Genomic DNA, 26,361 nt, shown 5'->3' with positions numbered 1-26,361 from the left:
AAGGGTGTGGAGATGTTACAAAGCTCAGTCCTGGAGAAGCAGCTCTGGCTCTGCTGGGACAGGTTTTGACTGTGTGACCTCCAGCAGCCTCTGCTCTTCCCCATTTGCTAACGCAGGGATGTCCCACATAAGATTATTCCACAATTTCCCAACTTTCACCAGCCCCACTTGCCCCCAGCTCTACAGGCCCAGTGTTTGCTCATGGCTGTGTTTAGCAGAGCTGGAACTACACCTAACCCCCATCCTCGGCCTTTTGCTGAGACAGCTACAAAAGAACATGATTTAAAACAGCCTTGGGATGCTGCATTTTTATTACAGAGCTTATAATTGCCATTAGAATGATGGAAGCACAGTCTTTAAAGAATAGGAAATGTGAGACAACGTGTTTTGACATGCAAAGAACTGTAACAGCCCTACATTAACATTCCAACGAGCACTCACTTCTCCATTCTTCATCCCTAAAACTCAATAACAAAAGTCCTCCAGTTTAAAACATTTTGTTGGAAGCTCTAAGCAAAAAAATAATAAGCGTAGTTTTTAATAAATGTTGCCCTGCTTCCACTGTGTTCTGGCAACTTCACTTTTTTTTTTTGTATAACATTTCAAGTGTTTTAAACTTTTAAAGGTAAGTTTGGTAAGATTCAAAGAGTAACTTTTAAAGCCTGGAGCATATGTACTTTTTTATTAAATAGAGCACAGGTTTATAAATAGCTAGACACAAAACAATAAGATAGACAAAGGAGTAATACAATATTGTTTGTAACTAAGTGTTTCCAAGTGATTCTTTAAATTTCTGAATCCAAACTGTCTCCAACAGAAGCAACCTATTTACATATAAAAACATTTACATTTGGGAAAACACTGATCTCCCACACATGATTCCACTTGCACTGTACATTCAAACTGAAAGAGATTTTGGTTCTTCAATGTAAAGCACCTTTTGTAATATTTTAATCACGAGATAAACATCCTAGAAGTCATTACCTCACCCTTGGGGAGTGCTGGACAGAGAACTTGCTTTCAAAAATCCGAGTTTATCACAACCACCTTGCCCCCACCCCCTCGGGCTCAGTTATTTCCTCTCCCCTAGTCTGGTCCTCTGGGTGTCCCTACAAGCTGCTCTCACATCCCTCCCAGCCAGCAGCTGCTGTTCCTTATTCCTTGATAATTATCCTGCACCTCTTTAAGTGTCCTGGTTTGGAAAAAAAATCTTATTTTGCTGTACCTGGATCAAACAATGAGTTTCACAGAAAATGATAAAGCCTAGAAAAAACACCTGTGTTGGGAAAAAGTTGGAGGTAAAGCCATGAACATTCAACCTACACAGGATTTGGACAACAAAAGGCTGAAGACAAAGTGCTCTAAAAATATATTTGGAAATTGTTTAAAAAGTTCTTAATGCTGTTTTATTTACTAACCAGGAATTCAACCCTGAATTACCTCCCAGTTTCCTGCAGTGGGAGGGTGATGTGTCATTTCCATGCCATCCACTCCCCAGCCAGCACTGAAACTCCCACCTGGAGTGACTGAGACCCCCCCCACAGCACAGACAGAAATATCCAAATACCTTCCTTTCACCTGCACAACACAGAGAAGGAAGGTGAACAAACCAGACAATTTAAATATTTGCATGATTGTGAAGCACTGAAACCCACCCTAACACAATCAACCAGCTTTGGGTAACGATCTGCTTTGTAAGAACAGCTCTGCCACTGCAAACTGAAAACAAAACCTCACGGAATACCTGAGCAGGGATGTGTCTCAGCATGTAACAACACCACACATTACATACAGGTGTAATCTAATTTATAAAAATACTCTATATTCATGTAGAGATAGTAAGAAACCAAATCCTGCTACAGAAATATTTTGTTTCTTGAACCAGCAGCACATGATACTGCTCTCCTCACTGCAATACAAGTACCCTGATTTCCTAACATCCCCCAGCACAGCTCTTCTGCCCTCACACAACAGGATTTTTCTGGTGGTTCTCAGATAAAATGCAAGAGCTGTTTACTCAGGACTTTTTTACATACATAATCTATGCCCTGACATCGGGCTTTGAGTTAAAAAGCAGAACATTAAAGAGAATCTTTTTGTCTTCACCAAAATGAGTACTTCTCCTCTACAAGCACAACTGGTACACATTTACATCATAGACTGCACTTCATAATGAAATTCAGAACTACTGATCCCAGCAATTGCTGTCAAGGACTGCCTCAGCAGTGGCTGGGGAGAGCAAGGTTCAGTGAGTAACAAACATCAGCTACTGCTAATGAGAATCTCTCTCACTGAGGGTATTTATGATATTAATGATTTCATGATCAAAGGTGCATTTTGGTATTGCAGTTCAGCAACAAATGACAACTAACTGAACTGACAATGCCTGGATCTGCACAGACCAAGCAGAGGGGGTTTGGATCAACCAAGGCAGTGATGCTGGGCCATTCCTAGAATACAGACACTTCACAAGCAAAGCCTGAACTGTAAAGATTTTAAAGGCAGTCTGTGACAAACTCCCCTGGTTCATCGAAGAAGTGCCAGTAGATCCTGGTGGTGAGCACTGCTCCTTCCTAAAGCTGAACACTTTGGCTAAAAACACCTCACACTGATAGTGCATTTTTGGCTTAGGAGAGGTTGGGAATGAGCAAACCTCCCAACCTAGACTTCCTTCAGGCACAGTCTCAGGGGAGGAGAGCTCTGGGGCAGGAGGTGCAAAACTCAATCTGGATACAGCCCCAAACCTCCCTGTTTTCTGCCACGCAGAATCCAGATCCCATGGAGATGATTTGAAGCATGGAGTGTGAAAAGCAGGAACCAGATGTTGACAAGAGAAGGCATTTGAGAGGACCTATTTCTGGCAGAAGACAAGCTGTGGGAATGAGAGGGTTCTGAAGTAAGGCACATCTCTCTGCAAACAGAACCTTCAGGATTTTGCAGATGCAAATTCACAATTTTTTATAGCCTGGTATTAGGCTGGGAAATCAGTTTCTGCTTCCTTAGTTTCCTTAATTACATTTTGACAATTTGCCAAAATAAATGCTATACTGCAAGCTCCATGGAATGGGAATACAGCCCTGTTTGTGAGTTATCAACAGCCCCACACCAGATATTTTTGGTAAGTCTAGATTAAAAACCACAGAAGACCCTGGAAAGTCACTGCAAAAACTACCTCCACACTGAAGAAGAAATGCATCCAGAAGATCTCCCAGAGGATCAGGACATGCACAGACCTCATGACAGCTGTTTTGGTTGTGTTTTTTACTTGGGGGGGGGGTCTTGTTGTTTTGCCTTAGTGGGGGTGGGAGGAGCGAGTCTTTCATAAGGCTGTGTCATCCTCTTCCCCAAAATCCCCCACCAGAAGAGAGTGCTTGTCTGGCTCGTTGAGGACGACGCTGTTGACCGAGCGCTTGTCTGAGAGCAGGGAGTTGATGGAGGCTCTGCTGTAGGTGATGATTCGATCCATCAGGCTCAGCTTGGGGGAGCCAGGCCCACTCTCATCGATCCCCACGTGGACACTGATCTCTGATGGGCTCTTGTGCCTCAGCTGACCACGGGCACGGAACTCCAGCTTCTCTGAACTTGGTTTCCGGTACCTAAGGAAAAACCAAAATACAGCAATACCTCTGAAGCAGAAGTACACTGAAGTATGGATAGAAACTGATTATGCACAAGTCAGAGGCATTTATAATTCGACCAACAAGATTTCTCACAAATGCAGAAAGGCCATTAAGCAATTTCCCATTCTGAACACTCCTGATTTGTACATCTCTTCACATTAGAAATTACATGTTTAAACATTACTGTCTGCTTAACACAGACTCACCTGAACCGTTCTTCAGAAGAATTCAAGATCTCTCACAGTCCCACATTTATTTTCCATCACTCAAAGTAAAAGATATTAGCTTCAAACCCAAGTTACAAACCACAAGACTGTTCCTACTCACATCTTTAAGAGCAAAGAAGAAAGCACAACAGAGACTGAGGAGGCAGCCATGGCTGCAGATCCCATCCAGGGCTGCAGAACCAAACCAATGGGCAGGAAGACACCTAGAAAATTACACCAGCAGTAAGTTCAGAGCAGGAACACTGCATTATTCATGTATTAACAGACAAGTTCACACAGACTGTCCAGTTTCAGTTGGTTTTTTGTTAGTAAATGGGAATTTAAATTACCAATATTTAATACACAAGGATTTGTGGTTTATCTCAACTAGAACCTCAGTCTGAAACTCAGAGGTGGCACGTCCTGCTCACCCTGCAATAAAATTGCTTGTTCACAGGATCAGGCTCTTTCAATAAACCTTTTATCTTGAAGCTATTCTGATGTGCTAAGCACATCCACAGTAGCCATAGTGTGGGAGGAGGACAGCTCACAGATATTCCACTGCAACATTGCCAGGCAGAGAACTCTGCCCTTACTGACAGCCAGAAATAAAGACAGTGGAAACTCTCCCACACAACAGTACATCACTGCAACCTTCCACTCACTGAGTCCAATCCAATTAGTGCAGGCAGCACTCACACACCTGCAGCTATGGGAACTCCAATGAGATTATAAATTAGAGCAAAGACAAAGTTGATCCGGATCCTCTTCACCGTTTTCCTGGATAAATCTATGCTTGCAACCACATCCATCAGGTCATCCTGCAAGTTAAAACGTTTATGGGAGCAGTCAGAGAGAGGAAGCACACAGGTGGTGTCTTCATAGTGCTATGAAGGACACACAGTTCACTACAGTGCACTGGCTGGAGCAGGCTAATCACAGACAGCCCTCTGGAGGCTGCTCTGCTCAGTGCCAATCCTCATAATCAAAAAAACATCCACAGCACCTCCCAGGACAGCTCCAACACTGACCACAATCTGCCAGGGAGTTGCTGATGTGTAGTAAGAAGTGCCTGTAACCCTGGAGGTGCTGTGATGTGTTACCCAAATGTAATTGATGTTTGCCAAAGGAGAGGTCACTTTGTCTTCCTTTGCCACTCTCAAACTTCAATTACCCCAAAATGTGCAGTAACCACAAAACGCGGAGGTTCCCTTCATGGGATAATCACTGCACTAAACACACTGAAGACAATCTGCCCCAGTTCTCCAGCTGATGGAGAATGTTGCACCCCTGCATCACCCAAAACATCCTGGGCATTCTGATCCCTCCCCTACCAGCTGCCTTAAACTCTGATTTCTCACCCTGATGAGAACCACATCAGCTGCCTCGATGGCCACGTCCGTGCCCGTGCCAATGGCAATTCCCACACTGGCCATGGCCAGGGCTGGGGAGTCATTGATGCCATCTCCAACCATGGCCACACGTTTCCCTTCATCCTGGAGCTGCTTCACTTTGGCCACTTTGTGAGAGGGGAGAACCTCTGCAAACACTTTGGTGATGCCAACCTGAACAGAGAGACAGAGGACACAGCTTTTCCAGCAGCTGTCAAAGCTCCTGCCTGGAATGATGTGGCTAGGAAGAGTGAAACCCACATTAGCCTTCATGAGCTAAAGAGTAAACCCAGCTGATGTTACTTCCATTCAAAAACTTCTTGCATTCTTTATTCCAGTTTTTTTGAAACTACCATCTTTCATAGCAGACCAGCCACCAGTAATATGAACATGCCCCACCAGCCTTGCTGCTGAAACCAGCTCCAGCCCAGGCACAGGTCACCAGCCCACCTGGGAGGCGATGGACCGGGCTGTTTTGCTGTTGTCACCGGTCATGAGGACAACTTCTAACCCCATGCTCTTCAAAGTGTACACTGCCAGCTCAGCCTCTGGCTTCACAGTATCTGCAATAGCTATCAAGACACAGAGTACTCCTGAAAACAGAAAGAAAGTGTTTGTAATAAGACCGTTGTTAATTTAGGAAAAAAAAGTGACTTTTCCCCTCAGTAAGACCAGTTCCACAACCAGTTCATCCTAACACTAAGAAGCAAGATGAGAACAGGTAGTGGTACAGCAAGGTTTAAAGCAATACAGAGCATGGACTGTACAACCATAATTAAAAAATAATTTTTTTTCTCCTTTTTCCCCTTTTGCTTTCTTTGAAGTCTTTGCATTGTTATTATTATGCCCAACTCTCCTGTCAGCTAAGAAAAGCAGAAGAGTCTTTCCCACATGAAAGTGCTTTAAACTGATTCATAATCCCTTTTCTTCCCACTACCCTGCTTCAGGTGTACCTGCTATGCCATCACTACTTATGAATCTCTGTGTATGTGACGTTTGAGGTGATATTTAGTGAATACAGCAGCAGCCCTGAGCTCACCATCCACAGCTGCCAGAACAGCCGTGCGGCCTCTCCGCTCGTGTTCCATCATGGCTTTGTCCACCTCATTTCTCACCAGGAGGCCATTCCTGGTCATCCATTCCCTGTTCCCGATGAGAACTGAGTATTTCTGAGAGGTCACAGTAGCTGAAGGAAGAAAACACAGTGCTACCATCACGTGGATAACCAGGGAGCTTCCCTGCAGCTCATCCCAGCTAGGCTCTCCCAGTTTGCACTGGAACAGCACTGCAGGGAAACCAAACAGAAATAAAGAATTCCTCAATACTATCTGCTCTACCATCTCTTCATGTGACCTTCACAAGAGACACCAACACTTCTTCAGTCCTGGGGAGTCACCCTATGTCAGAGGGCCAAAAACCACAAGTCAAAGGACAGTAAAGGACAAGTCACCTCAGTGCTTCTGATTTCTATGAGCAGCCCAATGGAGTTGTAAGACCCAACAGCGAGCTGTTCTTATCAGTTGTGCAAGTACACATAATTTTGGCTAGCAAATGGTAGCTTGGGATGAAGCAAAGTAAAGCCAGAGAGAGCTGACAGATAACTCCAGTCTGATTTTCCAGTCCCATATTCAACATGCAACTTGAAATTGTATTTAACTTAAATGTTCTGAGTGATGTGTGAGCATGAAATAAACTAATGAACAACTATTTAGTCTGTGCCTTGATGTCAGCCCAGTTCTCCAAAGCAGAAATAAGTGACCTCACTCCTAAGGATCCTAAAGACACAGAAGCAAAAATTGTTCATTTTATTCTCTAACCCAGAATTAACTTACTTGGTAGTTCAGCATCAATGATCAAAGCAGGCTGCACTGATTCATCTGCATTCTCCTCAATTTTCACAAGTGTCACATTTTTAACATTGTTTTCTTCAACCATTCTGTTTTTCCTGTAGAGTAATGCTTCAATATTGGTGACTTTGCAACTAATGCCACAGCCTGGAACTACCTGAAAATCTGTACATGTCCCAAGGGTTTCTGAGTTCAGCTCCTAGAAAGAGAGGATGAAAACTGATGGAATTTTTAAATATATGAAAGCATGATGCAATTATAAAGCCCCCATGATAGAAGTGCAGTTGAACAAAGAGGAGGGAAATAATAATCAAAATCTAGGTCTGAACGGTGCCTCTAACATGGTGTGATTTATGTGGCTCCACAATACTCAGCTTTCCCAATTAAACAGAGCAACTATTTAATTTGCATGAACAGTCTTGTGGTATTAATGAAGTCCTGCAAGAGAGGTTCTTCCCCAGGAGAGAGCAGGCTATGTGTGGGAGCCCTCACCTTTTTACAGTACTTTGTGATTGCTGCTCCCAGGGGGTGCTCACTGCTGCTCTCTGCTGTCCCCACGATCGCCAGCAATTTCTGACGAGGGAGGAGGTTCCCCTCCATCAGGAACTTCACCTGCATCACCTCTGGAGTGCCGTGGGTGATGGTCCCTGTTTTGTCAAACACAACCACCTTCACCTGCAGGAAAGCAGGAAGATTCAACAATGAACCAAGCAGGCAGGTGCAGATTCCTTGGAGAAGCTCCCACTTTAGCCAAACTCCTGAACACGGAGCCATCACTTAACACAGAATTCACAGAATGACCAGGTTGGAAGAGTCCAACCCATGTCCTCTAACACCTCAACCAGACCATGGCAGAGTGCTACATCCAATCCTTTTTTAAACATATCCAGGGATGGTGACTCCATCACCTCCCCAGGCAGATCATTCCAGTACTTTATCACTCTTTCCATGAATAACCTTTTCCTAATATCCAAGCTAATTTTCCCTTGATGCAGCTTGAGACTGTGTCCTCCTGTTCTGTCAGTTGTTGCCTGGAGAGAGACCAACCCCACCTGACTAGAGCCACCTTTCAGGAAGTTCTAGAGTGATAAGGTCACCCCTGAGTCTCCTTTTCTCCAGGATAAACAACCACATCTCCCTCAGTTGTTCCTCACAGGATTTGTGCTCCAAGCCCCTCACCAGCCTTGTTGCCCCCTCTGGATGTGTTCAAGAATCTCAGTGTCCTTCCTAAACTGAGGGGACAGAACTGGACACAGCACTCGGTGGGTACCCACCAGTGCCAAGTAGAAAAGAAAGATGACCTTGCTGCTCCTGCTGGCCACACCATTCCTGATCCAGGCCAGGGGCCACTGGCCTTCTTGGCCACCAGGGCACATTGGCTCATGTTCAGTCAACCAGTAACCCCAGGTCCCTTTCTGCCTGGGCACTGTCCAGCCACTCTGACCCCTGCCTGTAGCACTGCAGGGAGTTATTGTGGCCAAAACGCAGGACTCGGCACTTGGACTTATTAAACTTCATCTTATTGCACTCTGCCCATCCACCCAACCACACCAGCTCACCCAGAACATCCCGAGCTGGACATCCCATCGTCTACTCCAACAACAGCTGGCAACACACCCCCACCCCCAGGCCGGGCAGCCCTTGGGGCTCACCTTGTGTGCCATCTCCAGGGGCTCCCCACCCTTGATGAGGATGCCGTGCTGGGCTCCCACGCCCGTGCCCACCATGACGGCCGTGGGGGTGGCCAGCCCCAGGGAGCAGGGACAGGCGATGCACAGCACGGTGATGGAGGCCTGGAAGGCGAAGCGGATGATCACCTCTGCTGCTGAAATGCTCTTGTTGTAGCCCTGGGCACGGAGAGGAGTGGAAAGGGGAGAAAGCAAACAATAGGAACGAGCACATTTGGTTACGTATTGTCTCGGAGGTTGGAAATAATTGCTAATGTATCACTGAGTTTTAATACAAAAGTAAAGCACCAAGTATGCAAAACCCAAGATGAACGATTAATTAAACAACTCGTGTTCTATACTGCATCTAACCTCAACTGTTTTATTTATAGGACATTTTGCTAAAGACACCACGTGTTACAACTCTTTGATGAAGCACTGTAATAAAAGGTACTCTATCAAAAATATATACAGTAGGGAGGAAACACAGCAGATATGAAGATGGCTTTCTCTGAAACGGAGAAATTCTGATCAGAAATAATTTTGTAACATGAAACCCTGTGAAACTTAAGCAACCCTTAAGTCCAAGTTGGGATCCTGACCCTCCTCTGGAATTTGTAATGAGGATGAATTCCACTGATTGCCAAGCTGAATTTACACAGAGCTATATATATAACTGGAGTTTGCAACAGGAGGGACTTCTTTTTCCCACAGAGGAGGGATGGATGGTGGGAAATTTTTGACATTTACTTCTTTTAATTAACTTTATTCTAACTTGCAAGAGTTAATTACTGTTGATTCTCTTTAAGTATAAATGCAGGAGTGATACAACATAAAAAAATACTTAATTTAAAAAATGTAATAACCAGAGCATTAACAGTCAGCCAGTGCCTGCAAGGGTAATCTAGAAAGGGAACCACTGCAGTCTAACAGAATTGTAAGGATGTTTATTAAATATTTCAGAAGGTGTTTAATGATATGTACTTACCAGAAAGTATTTCTCCACTATTTCAAAATCCACAAACCCAATTATAATCCAGGCAAAAAGGGTAACCACAGAGACAGCCACAATAAAAGGAACGAAGTAGCCACTAAGTTTGTCTGCAAATTGCTGGATGGGAGCCTGGGAAGGAGAAACATCACTCAGCACCATCATATTTGTGTCTGAAGGCACAGAAGAGAAGAGTAACTGCTGCTTGCAGCACACTTGACTTGCCACACTTCATAATTACAGATTTACTTAATAAGAGGATGAGACTTGGCTCAGTAGACAGGATCAAAGTCCTTATTCAGCAAGACACTTCATTATGCAGCTGCCATTCAAACCCAAGCAGTCTCAACCACCCCTGCAGTGATGTGGTGTGCTGGTGCCTGCAAACCTCAAGTGTTAAATTAGATGATACTCTACCTTAGAGGTCTGGGCCTCCTCCACGAGTTTAACAATCTGGGACAGAGTGGTATCAGCTCCCACGTGGGTGGCTGAGATGAGAAGGGACCCGTTCTGATTGATGGAGCCTGCAATAACTGTATTGCCAGGCTTTTTGGTCACAGGCATGGCCTCACCTGAGGAAAAGGCAACAACAGACAACACTGCTGAAAAAGGCACCTTTGGGACAGCTGCCAACTCCTAACAAGGGGGAGAACATCAGCTTCAACTTCCCCTCTGCAGATTTGTTTAAAGGAAAAGATTTTTACACCTGGAGGAAGCAAATGCTGACCTGTGATGAGAGACTCATCCACCATGGAGTGTCCTTCAATAACTCGGCCATCCACTGGGAATTTGCCTCCTGGGACTACTTTGACAATGTCCCCTCGCTGAACCAGTTCCACATCCACTTGTTCCTCACTGGAATGGTGCAAATGTTTTATAAGAGACTGGAACTGGAGTGACCCAACCAAAGGAGCTGGCACTACACACAAGGCACAACCCCATTAGCTGGCATTAGTGCACACAAAAATGATCACAAGGAAGTGATAGTTCTCTTGAAATGTCTGATTTTATTATAATTTTATTTACTTTTCAGTTAAGAAAATCTACTAATTGTCTTTTATCACAGAAAAAAAAAATCAGCAACAAACCAAAGCTGAGTGGTGTTAATTCTACATTTTAATATTTTTATCTGCCAGCAAATCTGAAGTCATTGCTTCATAGGTCTATAGAACAGTAAAATTTATCTGTCAATTAACAACAAAAAAAGAACAACAGAAAAAGCAATTGATAAAACAAGATACCTTAAAAGAACGTTATCAGGGCCCAAGGTAACAATAGTAGCTTCAGTAGCTTGTAATGAAATTAGTCTTGCCAGTGCTTCTGAGGTTTTACCCTAGAATAATAATTGCCATATTTTTCTGACTATACTATTGGAAAAAAAAAAAGCTGGGTAAATGACAACCCTGTGTGTTGCAATTTACCCTTTTAAGAAAACACTTTCTACAAACAGTCTGATATTAAGTCAAACTTTTATTAGTTCAGTTATTAAAGATTATTTTACAACAGAGATGGTTAAAAGAACCCAAAAAAGCTTTTGCATGGGATGTTTTCACAAGGTTCACAAGATTCTGAAATAATTCTCAGTGCCTTGCTTTCTGCTTCCCTCACCTTTGCCACGTGCTCCAGCCAGCGACCCAGCGAGATGAACACGAACAGCATCGGGGGGGTGTCGAAGAAGGTCACAGGGTTCACTTTGGCCCTCTCAGCCACTGCCACCAGGAGGATGATGGAGGAGTAGAGGAAGGCAATGGATGTTGCCAGCACCACGAGCACATCCATGTTGGCCGTGTTGTGCCTCAGCGCTCGGGAGGCCTGGATGTAGAAGTGCCACCCCCCAAACACCTGCAATAGCATTTCACAGGTCTCTTAACACACAGCAGCAGCTTTTCCAGTTTGTATTTGTGGTATCTGCCTCTCTCCTTGAACAAAATCCCAACTTTAGCCAGGGTTGTGGTTTTCCCACAGCGCTCTCAGGTACTCCCAGTGCCCTCCCAGTGGGATTCAGGAGCTGCCTCAGGTGCACGGCAGCTCTCCATAGCCTGCCATGCCCCTGAGAGTCCCCAGCACCCATTATTTTGGCAACAGCAGAAGCACCGAAGAACCTCAAGAGCATTTTGCATCAGCATAATTGCATTCACTCTTCAAACTTAATTTCTTAATCACCTTCCAATTTGAGCATTTAAGCCCAACAAAGCAGGAGTTGCCATAATCCCACTTACCTGTACAGGGACACAGAGTAAAAATGACAGGAAATTCATGACAGACAATCCTGGTAGGAGCTGGTACTCCAGGACCATGGAGGAGTGGAGGGCCTCCATCTCCTCAGTGCTCATGTTGTGATGTGCGTGAGCATCCGAGAGCTGCCTGTCCATCACCATCATGTAAATCATCAGCCCCATCACAGGGATACAGAAAACCAGGCTCACCACAAAAGACCTTTTCCACCTCAGATTTAAAAAGAGAACACAAAAGGGAAAAAAAAAAACTTGCATTGCAGTCAAGTGCTGGAGAATATTTTAAGCCGTTAAGTCTACCCAGTCACAGAAAAATCATAAATTGATGGTTGAGTAACAAAGATGAATCAGAGAGGTTTAAGGAATCTTAGTACATTCAGGAAAACTTACTGCCTGATTTCCTGTTTGTGATCCAGATGACTGGCAGATCTATCCTTTTTGACTAAGGAAGTAGTAAAACCTAAATCCTAAGAAAGAAAAAAAACCACAATAATAAAGAGAACAGTCTCTTCTAAAATGCACTTTGTGCCCAGTTATTGCCAAATCACTGATGATGCCAGTTTTGCCTTTGATTAACTTTATTAACGTTTCTGATATAAAATTTTATTATTGTTTAGCTATTGTTGTCTGTTACTATTGTTTAGTTTCTTTTCAAAAGGAGAAAAGCAATCTGATGTAGAAATTAACCTTTCTGGAATAAAATACTGCTCTAAAATGTGGCTTTCCTAAAGCACAGAAATTGAGAAACTGAAGAAGAAGGCTGAGAAACTTATTTCACCTGTCACCTGCAACAGTACTTCATTTTTAAATGAATGTCCTTTATTTTTCGACAAACCTGTAGGTGGTATCTCCAAGTCTACCATGACCTGGCTTTCACATTATTTATTTTCAGAAACTTAGGCAAAGTTGTAACAGGGTATTTTTAAGCCAGAAGGAGAGAGACCAATTTTTTGGCTTTAACACCTTTTCCTTCTGTTTCTGGGGTGTGTAACTCTTCCTAGGACACTGGATATTTTAGGAGCCTTGGTGCCTACATGAAACTCACCTTTATCACTTGTATGACATCTCGAGGACCAATGGCCTCAGGGTCATATTTGATGTGGGCTTTGTTGGTTGCAAGAGCTACAGAGCAGTACAGAACACCATTGGTCTTCATCAGGGTGGATTCTATCTTGTGCACACAGGAGGCACAGGTCATCCCTCTCACCTGTAAAATCAAGGTTCCTTCCTGTTAACAAAGCACAGGTTACCTGGCAAATTCATCTTAACAAGGAGGAAAAGTACTTGTGACTATGCTGCATTATTTATTGCTTTGATCTGGTGTTTGAGCACTGTAGAATCAACAAATAGTTTGGGTTGGAAGGGACCTTAAAGACCATCCAGCTTCACCCCCTGCCATGGGGCTCTGATGGATGTTCAGTCTCAGAGCTGGGGGACACTGAGCTACACTCAGCTTCAAAAAGAAAAAGAGAAATTCTGGCAACAGGAAGACAAAAGAGAAAAGTACAAAAATATTTCTCTGCATTTTCAGTGTAGTAGTAGTGAGCCAGCACAGTGTGCAGGGCAAGATAAAACCTGTGATACATACCCGATGTACACTTACACTTCATTTTTTATAAATTAACTTATGCTACAAGATTAAACTCGAGGAAGTGGACACTAACACAGGCACATCCAACAGATAAAAGTAATAAAAAGCTTAGGGTGGCTAGGTTTAATGAACAACTTACAACAAGTTCCAGAATCCCATCTCCTTCCCCGCAGTTTTCCATCACGGTGGCTCCAAAGCCCAGCTCCCGAATGAGCTCTGCAATAGCTGCAGGGTGAATGACAGCAGGGTTGTACCTCACTTCTGCCTTCCCTGCCATGAGGGCAACAAGGATCGAGTGGATTCCTAGGAAACAAAAGGTGTGAGTGGCAGATCAGGCTTAGGAAACATCCTGCATTTATTGTAACATCAGGGCACAACACAATTTCTTGAAATTGGGAAAGCTTTTGTGTTGTATATAAAGAAAAACATCCTCGTGTTTAGAAGCTACACCAGCACCTCAGTGCAGGTATGACAGATGAAAGCACCACTCCATATGAGCAGCATGCCTTTAACAGTCTAATTACAAACATTCTGTCCATGCTATATGAAAAATTATCTCTTTAAACTTAAAAGAAGTTCTAAAACACAGTGCTGCATATTTCTCTGATCTGCATTTACCATTTCTGGAAGCCTTTTTTAAGGAGAACCTGTATGAGAAAGGGCAGATCTAACAGTGCAATCCTACTGGGCACTGAGAGGATTTAGATCTATCCATTTTCTAGGATGAAAAAAATGAAAATCCAGGCTGACTTGAAACCCATCCATCTTCATTGCAATAATTAAGCACAGTCTGCATTAATGAGTCTGTTACATCACAGCCATGCAGCCGTTTGCTCCTGCAAATATAATCACAGACACCACTGCCCTGACTCGCAGAGCTAAAATTAACCTGTGTCCCTTTAATCCACTCACATGGTCCCTTCATCACAGCTCCCTAAAGCACACATCTGCCCTTCAGCTGCACACCTGGGAACCTCCCTCGAGCAGGAAAGAGCTGCTTTACCTTCAAAAGGATGCCCTATTTGATCCCAATATCCTTTGGAGCACTCAGCTGCTGCTTCTGCAACAGCAGCACAAGCATAAAGCAGCAAAGATGTCCCTGTTCCCACTCTATGGGCCAGAGGTGAGGAGGAACACCTGTCCTGACAACACACCCCTTAAAAACACTGCAAAATCCAGATGGATCCTCCAAACAAATGCTTGGAAACGTAACAGACCACACTGACACATATCTCACCATCCTCCCTTCTCAGATTCCTCTCGATGTTGGCCACGCACGAGGCACACGTCATTCCTGTGACCTGCACGTAGCACTTGGAGATGGTCTTGCTCTCCTGCCTGCCAAGGTGGGCTGGTGGCACTTTGGAGAGTGGCTCAGGCTTGTGAGAGTCCAGCTGTGCTTCAGGGCAGGGTTGAGCTTTGGCCACAGGGGGCTCTGCCTTTGCTGGAAAGGAGATTGCAGTTTGTGACACCGAACAGCCAGTGCAGGGAGGGGTGAGCTGCTGTGGCACACTGCTGTTCACTGAGACTGGACATGGAAATGGTGATTGGACAAACCTTGGCAGTCTGATCCATCCACCCCTCTGCCAGTTAAGAGCCAGCAAAAGAAAACAAGACAAAGGTGGGCCACTGATTAACTAACTGGTTTGTTCCTATTTTTCATTTTGCCTTTCCTCGTGTTCTGCTGCACATCCTTTGTCCTCTCCTGTAGCTGTAAGCAAAATAAGCAAAACCTCTGAATTGCAATCTTAGTTTTACACACAGTTTAACTGACTTTCCCTGGAGCACAAAGCTGAACTTGTAAGCAAGTGCATGTTTAATAAGCAAAACCTATGCTTTTAAACTTAGAGAAAGGCTCTGGAATTACAGGCTCCTTACAGCAATTCAGGGGATGCTCTGTTTGTGCAGGAACAGGGTGAAAAGAATTAAATGTGAGCACCCAACCACTTTTGCAGCTGACATAAAAATAGCATTTATCTGATGTATTTGTATTGCCAGACATCTCAATCATTTGTATCAATCTGATGTATTAAAGGATGTGCACATTAGCCTTAATGATCTCAGCAGCAGTGAAGATATAAAGCTTCTCTTGGCAAACACAAAATGGATGTCAGCTGCTAAATTTCATCTTGAGTGGTACCAAATCCTAAAAATAACTGCACAATCCTTGTAAATTTAAGTTTCACATGTCATTACCTGGAAAAGATGCATCAAATCCCATATCCTCTATCGAGGACCTCAAGTCTTCTGGGCTTGTTTGGAGTGGGTCATATTCTATAGTCCCATTTCCATTTGGGAGAGAGACATGAACAGACTTCACACCTGCCTTTTGGGATAGCACTCCCTCAATAGACTGTACACAGGAGCTGCAAGTCATGCCCTCAATATTGATCACAACAACTTGAGTGAGGGGCTGGACGGGATCCTTGGAAGCAGGGAGAGATTTCAGTGGAGATGCCAGCATGGGGACAAGTGCCAGGTTCTCAGGTTCCTCAGGAAGGCTGACTCTGAACCTCTCTGGAGTCACATTCTCCACAGCTTTCCTCAGCTGTTCTATGCTAATTAAGCTTGGGTTGTAGTTTATAGCAGCAGATTTGTTCTCTAAAGAAACCACAGTGCTGGTCACTGCTGGCAGTGCTGATATGGTGCTCTGGATGTTGAGGACACAGGAACTGCAGTGCATCCCCTCAACTCTGAACACAACTGTCTTTGTGCCAGTCCTGCTGCAGTTTTCTCTCTGTGATGCCTCAGAGCTCCTGGGCTGAGCATTCCTCAGCTTCTCCAGGTCAATCCCACTGAGCTTCAGGGGTCTAGGCTGCTTTTTGAAGGCTGCTGTGAAACCTGCTCCTTCAATTTGCTGTTTTATTTCTTCTGCTGTGATTAGAGGAGGCTGGTAGACAACAACAGCTTCCTTATTGTCCAGGGACACTGGAAATTAATCAATAAAATAAGTGTGTGTCACTGCCCTAAGCATAACAAGCACATCACAGGATCTTGTCAAAGCTTTCCAGCAACACTTTAAATGGTCAAATATGTAACTGCAACAGAAAGGAGATTTCATTGGTTTGGTAAAGATCAAACAGCTTAGTTCTTCAACCAGTTTTTCTCTAGTACTACAACAATTTTCAACTCCTCCTCAAATTTTTACTCTTTCCCCAGGATTTTCACATATGGCATCACAAATTCTCACTGAATTCATCCTTGTTTTGAGGTCTATGGCAATATACTTATCCCAAAGCTAACTATATCAGTAAGCTGGTCTTGCTTTTTAGATTTTTAATTGGGCAGAAGAGATGAACTATTATTAATTACAATTTTAAAAAGACATCTGTTACTAGAAATTTCTATAACTGGTAATAAAAATTATGAAACACAATTACTCCAAGCTCCCTGCCAAATGCAAAACAACCACTGAACACCATCACACATGTAACAGCCACATCCTTCCCACAACGTGGGCTCCTTTCTTCATTTCTAGTCCACATTAAAAACATAATTAAACACCCAGTCCCACAAAGAGTCACTGTCACACCCAGCTATCTCATCCAAAACCTGCAACGCCATCAGAGGACAAACACCACGGCCAACCTCAACTTTAATAAAAGCTCACTAAGGCTGTAGCTCTAATCTGCTGAATTCCTTGCAATTTGCCAGCTTCAATGTACATAAAAACACATTAAGGTTTTACCTCTAATCCTCTGAATTCCCTGCAGTTTGCCAAGTTTCCCCTCGATGGTGCTGGTGCAGGAGTGACAGGTCATCCCATCCACCTTCAGGCGCAGCACAGCGCTGCTCGCCTGGGACCAGCTGGAATCTTCCCAAGCTCCAGGCATTACCTCTGGCACAGAGATGTTCAGATCTACTCCTGGGACCATCTGGGTAATGTGCCTGCCATTGGTGATGGAAGGGATGAAAGTCACCACTGCAGTTCTTTGATCAGAGGACAGTTTCACATCCACGATCCCTTTGTTCCTCAGCAGTGCAGCAGAAACCTGCCTGGGTGTTAGGGCTGACTGGGCAGGGAGGGTGAGGAAAATTGTGTCAGGTAGAACAGGTTGTGGGTTTGAATCAGCCAAGGTAGCATCGAATCCCATGTCACAGATGGCTTCCTGCAGAGTCACTGGAGTTTGCAGCTTGGAGTCGTAGATGATGACAGCGTTCTTGTCCTCCAGAGACACCTCGAGGGGATAAACAAAGCAATTGAGCAACATGCAACACAAAGAGCTGCGAACTGACACTGTACCAGACTAGAAACTGCTTTTACTTGCAAATATTAGCAATACTTGTCCAGTATAACCTTAACTACTCGCATCAAAGAGCAAAGCCACCACTGAGTAACTCCTGCTCTCCTGTGCAACAGCAGGGCTGGAGACAACAGATCCCAGCCCCAGAATCCTTTAAGAGTGTCTGGTCACTTCTCCTTGCAACATCCAGACAGCACCAATGAACTTAATGAAACTTCCAGAGCCAAATTCACTTGAATTGGGATGACTAACCCAATTCAACCCCTGGAGCAAAACAGTCCACAGAAGAAATTCGAATCAGTTAGCAGTAATTCTAATGCAGTTAGGAGTAACTGCCCTTAGGCTACAAGGATGGAAGAAAACAGTCTTCGAAAAAACCCACAGCGTTAAGCAGCAGTGAAAGGAGCCCAGCATTTCCAGGCACAGGCTGGTAACCCGCTGTGAGGAAAAACCTGCATCAAACTTCACCAAAACTCACTTTAGACACCTGATATGTGACAAACATTAAAGAAGCTGTACAGAAGCCTCTCTCTGTACATTTGGGTGACCCTCATTTGGTAATAACCTTTCCCATCTGATGGTACACACAGCCTCAATTGAATTTGCTCAGAACAGATGATATACCAAACACAATAACTGCAGTTTCCAAAAGCAAAAAGTAATGCCTGCCAGAGGCCCAACACGTTATCAATTCAATTCTATCTCTCCTCTGGGCAAAGGTACTACCTAAAGACCACAGACATGATTAAATTGTATTAGATTAATCATTTTAAGAACCACCTTTCCTCATTTCTGTCCCAATTATGGGCCTTAGCAGAATTAGCAACATGGGCATTTATTGGTTTCATTGCAGAATAACCTAAAAGCAGATGTTTGCCTGTATTAGTCATCTAACATTCATGTCCCTTGCTGACCTTATTCATAATCACTACATAAAACCCTGTTTTACTATTCCCAGAGAATTTTCTGAATCAACTTATCTGCCTAGACTGAAGCTCTGATGCTGTAAAAAGGATAATTAATAAATATGCCCTCCTAAAGTTTCTTATGAGTCCTGTTTTACTCAGACTAAGGTTTTGCAATACATCTTTTGAAACACCATTTAGCTTTGGGATAAGGGACTTACCTAAAAACTTAAATAAAAAATTATGTCCTTTTAAGAACCTACTCCATTCCTTATGTAAAAGACACTGGGGATGCACACTGCATAAATCTCCCTATCCTATCCAAAAATCATAAAAATCACCTGAGAAAACACAAGGCTGACAAAATTACATATTTTGCTAGAATAAGGAGAAAGAGAAGATTCTGAATCAGATTGTTTGGGGGTATTATTTCACAGGCTGCTTTTAGCCTTTACCTGGATTCATGCTTGCAGACACCCAGTGATTTATCTGGCCATGCACAGGGGGCTGTTCAGAGCTCCAGAGCTCTGCTGTCACAGCACAGACTCACATTAAAGCTCCTTTACAGCTGAAAAATTATCTGTCTTGTAAATGTTGCTGCTTTCCACCAAAATTTCTGTTCACAAACACCTATTTCAGGCCAAAGGGAACTGCTCTGAGCTGTGCAGCACCAGCTCTGCAGGGGAAGTGCACCACAATGGGTCTTGCAAAACCAGCTCAGGACAAGGATCACCCACACCCCAAATTAAAATTGTGCCCAGTTCTGGGAAGGGAAGTGTTCACCTAAGACATCCCCACTAGGATAGGAGTTAACTGCTGATAAAACCAGGAAGATACTATTTTTCTTTGGAGTAAAATCAACAACTACAGAATGTAACAGGATGCTTTCAGAACACAGATACTAAATAAATAAACTTCAGTTTTCTGTTGTAAGAATTGTTCTTTCTACCACAGGCTGGGTCACAAAATTCATAGGAGTCTCCCAGCTTTTAAATTACATTTACTATTAAAACTACTCTTAAAACTCGGTAAAATTATGTATTCTGCAAGGATAATCAGCTCCCCCTGGAATATTCTGCAGTCCAACTCTTCGCCCATGACAGAAGAAATGTTGCTATCTCTTCTGAGCTAAGAAAAATGTTAAAACTAAGTCAGGCAAAGAAAGCTTGAATGAGGACAAACACAGTTCTTGTCTTTTCCCCCCCATTACTTCACTATACAGAATTAATTGTAAAGCATACAATTAATTAAGAGCAACAATTACTTAACTCCCACTGCAGTGAAACAAGCACCCATTTTTCTCTTATTTACCAGAAAAAAAACTAATGGACCTCCAACATCAGCCTGCCAAGAACTGTGGAGAATAAACTCTTCCTACATTATTTTCCTGTCTCAGAGCACAATTTCTCGTGGTTTCTCATCCAAACCTTTGCTAGAAGCAGTGCTAGAGTCACTTACTTTGATGTTATGGATCCCATTCATGTTCCCAAGGTGCTGCTCAATGCTCTGGACACAGGAGTTGCAGGTCATCCCCTCCACGCCGATGGCCACAAATTCTGCCTCCATTGTGAATTTCTATTCAGGTCTTCTCATTGCTGGTGGCTAAAAAACAATCAGGACATTAGTTCCTAAAAACTAGCTCCTGAAGAATTTCACAGAGACTGAAATGAAACAAGGATGAAGTGGAATGAGTCCCCATGGCAGGGGCTGGAATGAGAGGAGCTTCCAGGTCCCTTCCAATCCAAACCGTTCTGGGATTCTAGGATTTAACAGAGGAACTTCACCACATGTAATTCTGATAGATGGCAAAATCTGAGCAGATATTAACAGAATGGAAAACTTCACACATTTATTCCCAGGAATTTTCAAAAAGGAAAAGTATTCAGACATCTGTTACTCAATTTGGGTTACACTGGAGATCATTAATTACATGTAGCAAGCTGTGATTCATTGGCGTGAGATATTAAATTATAGGGAGAAGCAGGAGAGAGAAAGGGACAGCAGCTCCTGGAATGTTGAAACAAGAGGATGGCATGTCAGCCATGATGGCACTGCTGATAACTCTGTTTTTCCACATTTCTCTCTCATATATTGAGCTCCGTTTGCAAAAACAAGTGATAATTAAATTAGCCCAGGAAGCAAATCAAGTTTTTGATTTGCTCATTCAGAAAAGTTTCATTTCTGCTCCTCTGAAGTGTTTAATTACTGTTTTTGCTCATAAAAACAAACTCAGAAAAAAACCCCAAACTACTGAACCTAAACTAAATTTGTACAAATAACAGCTCATGAGAAGACCTTCTTTTGCTCAATGCATAAATTCTTAAGTGGCTAAGGGGGAAAGAGGGCAAAAGAAGCAAATCTTCAGGTTTTTTGTTAGTATTTTGAAAAAAGGAATGCCAGGTTTCATTGACAGAGAGGTTAGTGACCAGGGAAATGATCACAGTTAATGTTGGGAGCAATATAAGCAGCAGTAAAATCTGATGAGCAATTGAGGAACTGAAGTGAAGCACAAGCTTAACTTGTTTTCTTACCCTAAGGACTTATCTTGGAAAACTCAATTACATTGATATTTAGCAAAATTAATTTTTCCTGCTCCATGGTGACATTTCCAGACTGTTCCCTGTTACAGAAGGCCTGAAGGGTTCTGCTTTCACTTTGAGACATGCCACAAACCATGTAAGACTACAAGGAAGTTCATCATAGAAACAGGTTTATCTCCCTGATGCCCAAAAACTGAATGCTGAACTTCATTAACAGGCAGTGAAAGAAATATAAAACTGGGAATATTGACTTTTTCAAGAAATGAAATACATCTCATCCCTGCTAAGAACAGAAACAAGACAACTCTACCCCAGGAGTTATTACAGATCTCACTTCTCCCCTGCTCTTAAAACAGCTGAGTTATTGGAAGCACTCAATATTTGTGTGTGAATATCCACTCATTACAGAAATGTAGAACTGTCACAAGAATTACTGACCAACAGGAAAGTGTATTTTCAGCAAATTTCATACATGAGCTCCTTTGTCAGGCTGACCTGCACACGCAGGGGTACAAATACTTTAAAACCCACTAAGTTACCTAAGCAAACACTTGCTTTCCTGTCATTTCATTGAAATGTGATCCTCTGTGCTTCCCCCAGCTCTTCCCTAAGGAATGCTCAGTCCACACCCAGCTAACAAGGACAGCATTGTAAATCCAAGACACACCAATATTCCCACAAGCCTGAAATACAAATGAAGTTGCAAAAAGCACTCAACTTACACGGAGTTGATGAGCACACAGTACTAAAATCAGACATCACCGACAGAATCAATCTGTAAGGTTTGGAGAGATGTGAATTTAAAAGCATTTCAGGTACATTACAGACCTACCTGAACTACCCTGGTACTGTACTTTGAAAACAAAAATAAAGTAAGGGGACACTTCAGCTGTGAGCTGCTGTCTAAAATAATCAAAGGCTGGCAAGATGCTGCCTTGGAGGAGAGCTGTGAGCCAGGGAAAACCTGCTGGGCTCCTGGCTGCCTTGTCTCTGCTTTGGTTCAAGAGACTCAAGCTGCAAGTACAAGAATACCCATTTTCACAAAACCAGGACACAATGATAAAGGCTCTCTGTCAAACAGCAGCCACACTCACAGTAAACTGAATTAGCACTGAGTATAGTAAACAGCAGCACTGCTACCAAATGCCCAGCAAAACATTAAAACCCCAACTATTTAAATATGCAAAAATAACGTTAAATTTCTTTTCACATCTATTATTATTACAGTTCGTATACACAAAGTGTTTCCTCCATTTTCTCAGTGTTTCCTTCCCATTCTTCTGTTCATTCATGAACACAGCAGAGAAAACCTTTTCCTGGAAGAGGCTGTAATTCAAACAGAAACCATAAAGGCATATGGAAAAAAAAATTAAATGTATTTTTCCTTTTTTACCCCTCAAGGCCCTGAAGTACTAAGACTGAAACCAGAACTTCCATCACTAGATTTTATCTGTTGGACCAAACTGTCTCTTCTTTTTGTTCTCTGACCTTCCATTAAGAATGACAAGGATCCCTCTGACATGTGCATCACTCACAGCTCTCTGTTAGTGGGGAAGACAATCGACGTGGATCTTTATTTGCTTTGTTGCTAGCAGTTTTTATACTAATTTTAAAAAGATTGTTCTTTAAAAAAATGAGACCTGTCCAAATCTAATGAGCAGTACCAATCTCTTCAATCAGTCACATGGTATTATTAACACTAAATTGTTAATCAGCTATTTTTCAGTCTCTGTTTTCTGCACAGCCTTGCTGAAAGTTCCAAAAGCCAAACTGTCTGGATTTCCAGTGCTCCTGAAGCTCCAAAGAGATCTTGTCCTCAGAAGAAAAGCAGAGTTATGCACAGTGACTCTAAACAGTCAAATCCTTTTTTCCTCCCATTGCAAAATTCCCAGGACAACCAGTTAAACTTAAATTTAACCCAAGGCTGTATTCTACCTTGTCATATTCAGTTCATTTCTGATGCTCTGCCTTCCTTAGAAGTGCTTCAAGGTAGAAAGAATTTGGTTGAAACTTGAATATTTGTCGTTTCTTCCTCAAGTCCATGACTAAGCAGACTGAAAATAGCTGTTACACCAATGAATTAGGACAAGATCCACACAAAAAGTACAAAAATATTGAGGATTTAATTCCAGTTCTCCTCACTTGGGTTAACGTTTTCCCAAGTTTACATGAAAATAGACTTATAGGTCAAAATACCTGCAGCAATCCATATATGCCACATCAATGACTTGTGAAAGTTAGCATGGACACATCCTTTTAATTATTATGGATTTTCTTATAGAGAAAAAGCCCAAAGTTGAGGTCCTGAGAAGACCTGAGAAGCTAAGTTATAGATTACACAGGTTTTAGAGAAAAAATAATGCTTTTATTAACCAATGCATTGCTCCATCTATAAAACACCTTCACAATCAATTAGTAAAGAATTTCAGGATTTGACAACACCAAGAAATGGCAGTTCTCTTTACAAGTTACCAGCTCTGTACTTAGCTCCATTTTCTTGAAGGAAGTCAGTTAATGCTTCTATGAAGCAAATGCAGCAATAGAAAGATGATTTCTAATTCCAACAGAAATTTCTCCCTATGGAAAGGAAAACCCAATAGTGATCAAGCACGAGGTGACCGAGACACTCATCTATCTCTCTAAATAGTTTTTTCATGTGCTAACACTGTAAGTAAAATACCTGAAGAAATAAGGCTTGATGAGGTCTAAGTTAGGTAATCCATAAACCCACGCTACCAAAAAAAGAAAAATTTAAAAAATGAGCAATGCAAAGAAGAAGTTACAACACCAGTAGAAACTCAAGAGTCCCATTTAACCCTAAAAAAGGCACTTTGGAACATCTAATATCTGAGCTCACACAGGCATCACGGAGCAGCACAGCTCTGTGCCCCACAGACACACTTTGGGCCAGTTTTGGGATGAGCAGGGATACAACCAGGAAAGAGAGATGCTTCTGGTTACCTGTACAGCTCCAATTTTCACCAGCTTATAATTACCTTGAATTTATAGCTGCTGAAATTAAAAGAGGTCACAGCTTGGCAAATACCACACGAATGCCAGCAACAGAATCTCGCAGGTTTAATTACAGCCTTTGGATTTTATTAAATTTCTAAATGGCCAAGTACTACTTAGTTCAGTCTATTTATGGCAACAGAAAGCTGAATTACTTATTACATTAAATGGAAAAAAGGTGCCTGTCCCTCAGCGTCTGCAGGGACCTATGGAAAAGAGCAAAGGGCAGGAGAGGTAAAAAGCTGCATCACCTCACCCTTGGGCTTGAAAAGCACCCCAGGAGATGGGTCCAACACGGAAAGATGAGGTTTTATAGGGTTCATGGGCAAACAGAGCCATGGGAAAGGGTGACCAGATAGGAGATATATGACAGGCCCATGGATACATGAGGCTTAATCATTGAGAGAAACTGTGCATCTGCAATAAATGTCACAGCTACGTGACACTTTAAAGAGGTTGTAATTCATGTTGCTCAAGACTTTAACAAGCCTTGCTTGGTCAGCGGAGGATGGAAATTGCTCTCAGGGAACTTATTTCTACACCAACTGCACGGGGAACAAAAAGCACACATTGAAAAGAGTCTGCTTCACTTACTAATGAGTTTTACAGTATTGAGACAAATTCTTAGCAAATCCTTTAATTCGTTCTTGGCTTTCCACAACCTCCTGAAGTCAGGTTTTTGGAGAATGTGAAAGCTTACTTGGAAGAATCATAGGAAATATTATGAGTAGAATATAATTTATAACCCCTCTTTATGTGAGCATACCAAGGTCAATGGGGGTTCTTCAGGCTTAAGCTTAGTCTCAGAGTACTCAGCAGAACAATGTGGAATGCATTATACAGTAAAAATAAGAAGACTAAGACAACACACTACACATAATGTTAGCTTTTACTTCCCTGCTTTGGGAAGGAAGAAAAGCTTCAGGTCTTTTCTCTAAGAAAATACATTATAATTATTAATTTATAATCAAACTGTGTGCTCACACAGGGCACTGTCATAGGAACACACCAAGTCCCACACTACCAAACCCTTGCCTATTTACATCCACATAATTCAACAAGCATTTAAGTACAGAAACTCGGCCTTTGGTGACTGCACGAAAGATTTTAAGAATTTATATTTTAACTTTACACTACTTACATACAATTTCCAGGACATGAACACTCGGAGGCAACGGTTAAGTTGCGTTGCTTTTGCTCATATTTGTGAGATTTCATCCCAAAGCATCATCAACAACTACTTATCCTTTTTTAGAATACCCACGCTATACTTTTAATTAGAAAAAGGTGTTTGTGCACAGAGTGCTGCTATCATAAGGTGATATGAGACCAAACACTAAGCAAGGTGTTTCAGAGGGCTGAACTGAGCAGCTCAGAACTGGAAGAGGGACTCAGTGACTTCCTCTGGTCATCGACAGGAGCACAAGAGGGACTCTTCCAAATGAGTGCAGACCTACTGCGTGCCAAGACCCGAAGCGCGGCTGCTCCCCGATAAGCACGGCCTGCCGGGCTCCCCCGGAGCGGAGCCGAGCTCCTTCCCCGCTGAACCCCCGGGGGATGCGGGCGAGCGGCTGAGCAAGAAACGCCGCTCTGCGACACGGAGATGCCACCGAGGCGATTTGGGGGCGAAGCCCCGGGCACCCCGACCCCGGGCACCCTCACACACCGGACAGCCGCTCCTCGGCCGAGTTTTGGGGCCCGGATCCTTCCTTTCCCCCCCCCCCCCGTCCCGTCTGGGGCACGCAGCCGCGGCCGCCCGCACACTCCTCCCCGCTGGGGACACGGTGACAACGGCCCGAGGACAGCCCCGGAGCACGGCGGAAAGTGGAGCCGCTAAGGCCGGTCCGCACGCACCTGAGGCCGCGGGAGCGCCCCCGGCCCGCGCCCACAGAGAGAAGCGGGAGCCCCCGGAGAGTCCGCGCTGGCAGGAACAGCCCCGGAGGACGGGAGAGCGGCAGCCCCGAGGCGGGCCCGCACTAACGGAGGGAAGCGGGCAAGGCTGGGCCCCGAGGAGGGTCGGCACCGACAGAAGGGAGGGAGCCCCGAGCGTGCTCCGCCCGCACTCACCGGGACCACGAGCTCCGATCGCCGCTCCCGGCCCGGGACCGCCGGG

The 26,361-nt window shown here is 43.4% G+C and overlaps 1 protein-coding gene across 3 annotated transcripts; it reads right to left on the bottom strand.

The window, feature by feature from the left end:
* Positions 1-661: 661 nt before the first annotated feature.
* Positions 662-26,361, bottom strand: ATP7A (ATPase copper transporting alpha). 3 transcript variants are annotated; one of them, XM_062502758.1, is made up of 23 exons: positions 26,316-26,361; positions 20,155-20,298; positions 17,236-17,725; positions 15,744-16,475; positions 14,785-14,991; positions 13,687-13,850; positions 13,002-13,163; positions 12,347-12,423; positions 11,942-12,167; positions 11,331-11,564; positions 10,964-11,055; positions 10,450-10,577; positions 10,140-10,294; positions 9,720-9,854; positions 8,717-8,911; positions 7,557-7,739; positions 7,050-7,263; positions 6,257-6,403; positions 5,668-5,810; positions 5,188-5,391; positions 4,530-4,647; positions 3,948-4,050; positions 662-3,596 (listed from the first exon to the last, which is right to left on the bottom strand). In XM_062502758.1, the coding sequence occupies exons 2-23, from the start codon at positions 20,260-20,262 to the stop codon at positions 3,320-3,322; spliced, it is 4,494 nt and encodes a 1,497-aa protein (XP_062358742.1). In that variant the 5' UTR covers positions 20,263-20,298; positions 26,316-26,361; the 3' UTR covers positions 662-3,319. The 3 variants fall into 3 exon arrangements, with proteins under 3 accessions (XP_062358742.1, XP_062358741.1, XP_062358743.1); XM_062502757.1 differs by lacking the exon at positions 26,316-26,361 and adding an exon at positions 26,103-26,140; XM_062502759.1 differs by lacking the exons at positions 4,530-4,647; positions 5,188-5,391; positions 26,316-26,361 and adding an exon at positions 26,103-26,140 and having other exon boundaries at positions 3,469-3,596.

This window comes from Cinclus cinclus, chromosome 15 (assembly GCF_963662255.1).
Source record: "Cinclus cinclus chromosome 15, bCinCin1.1, whole genome shotgun sequence".
NCBI lineage: Eukaryota > Metazoa > Chordata > Aves > Passeriformes > Cinclidae > Cinclus > Cinclus cinclus.
This window is presented reverse-complemented; position numbering and strand designations above follow the sequence as displayed.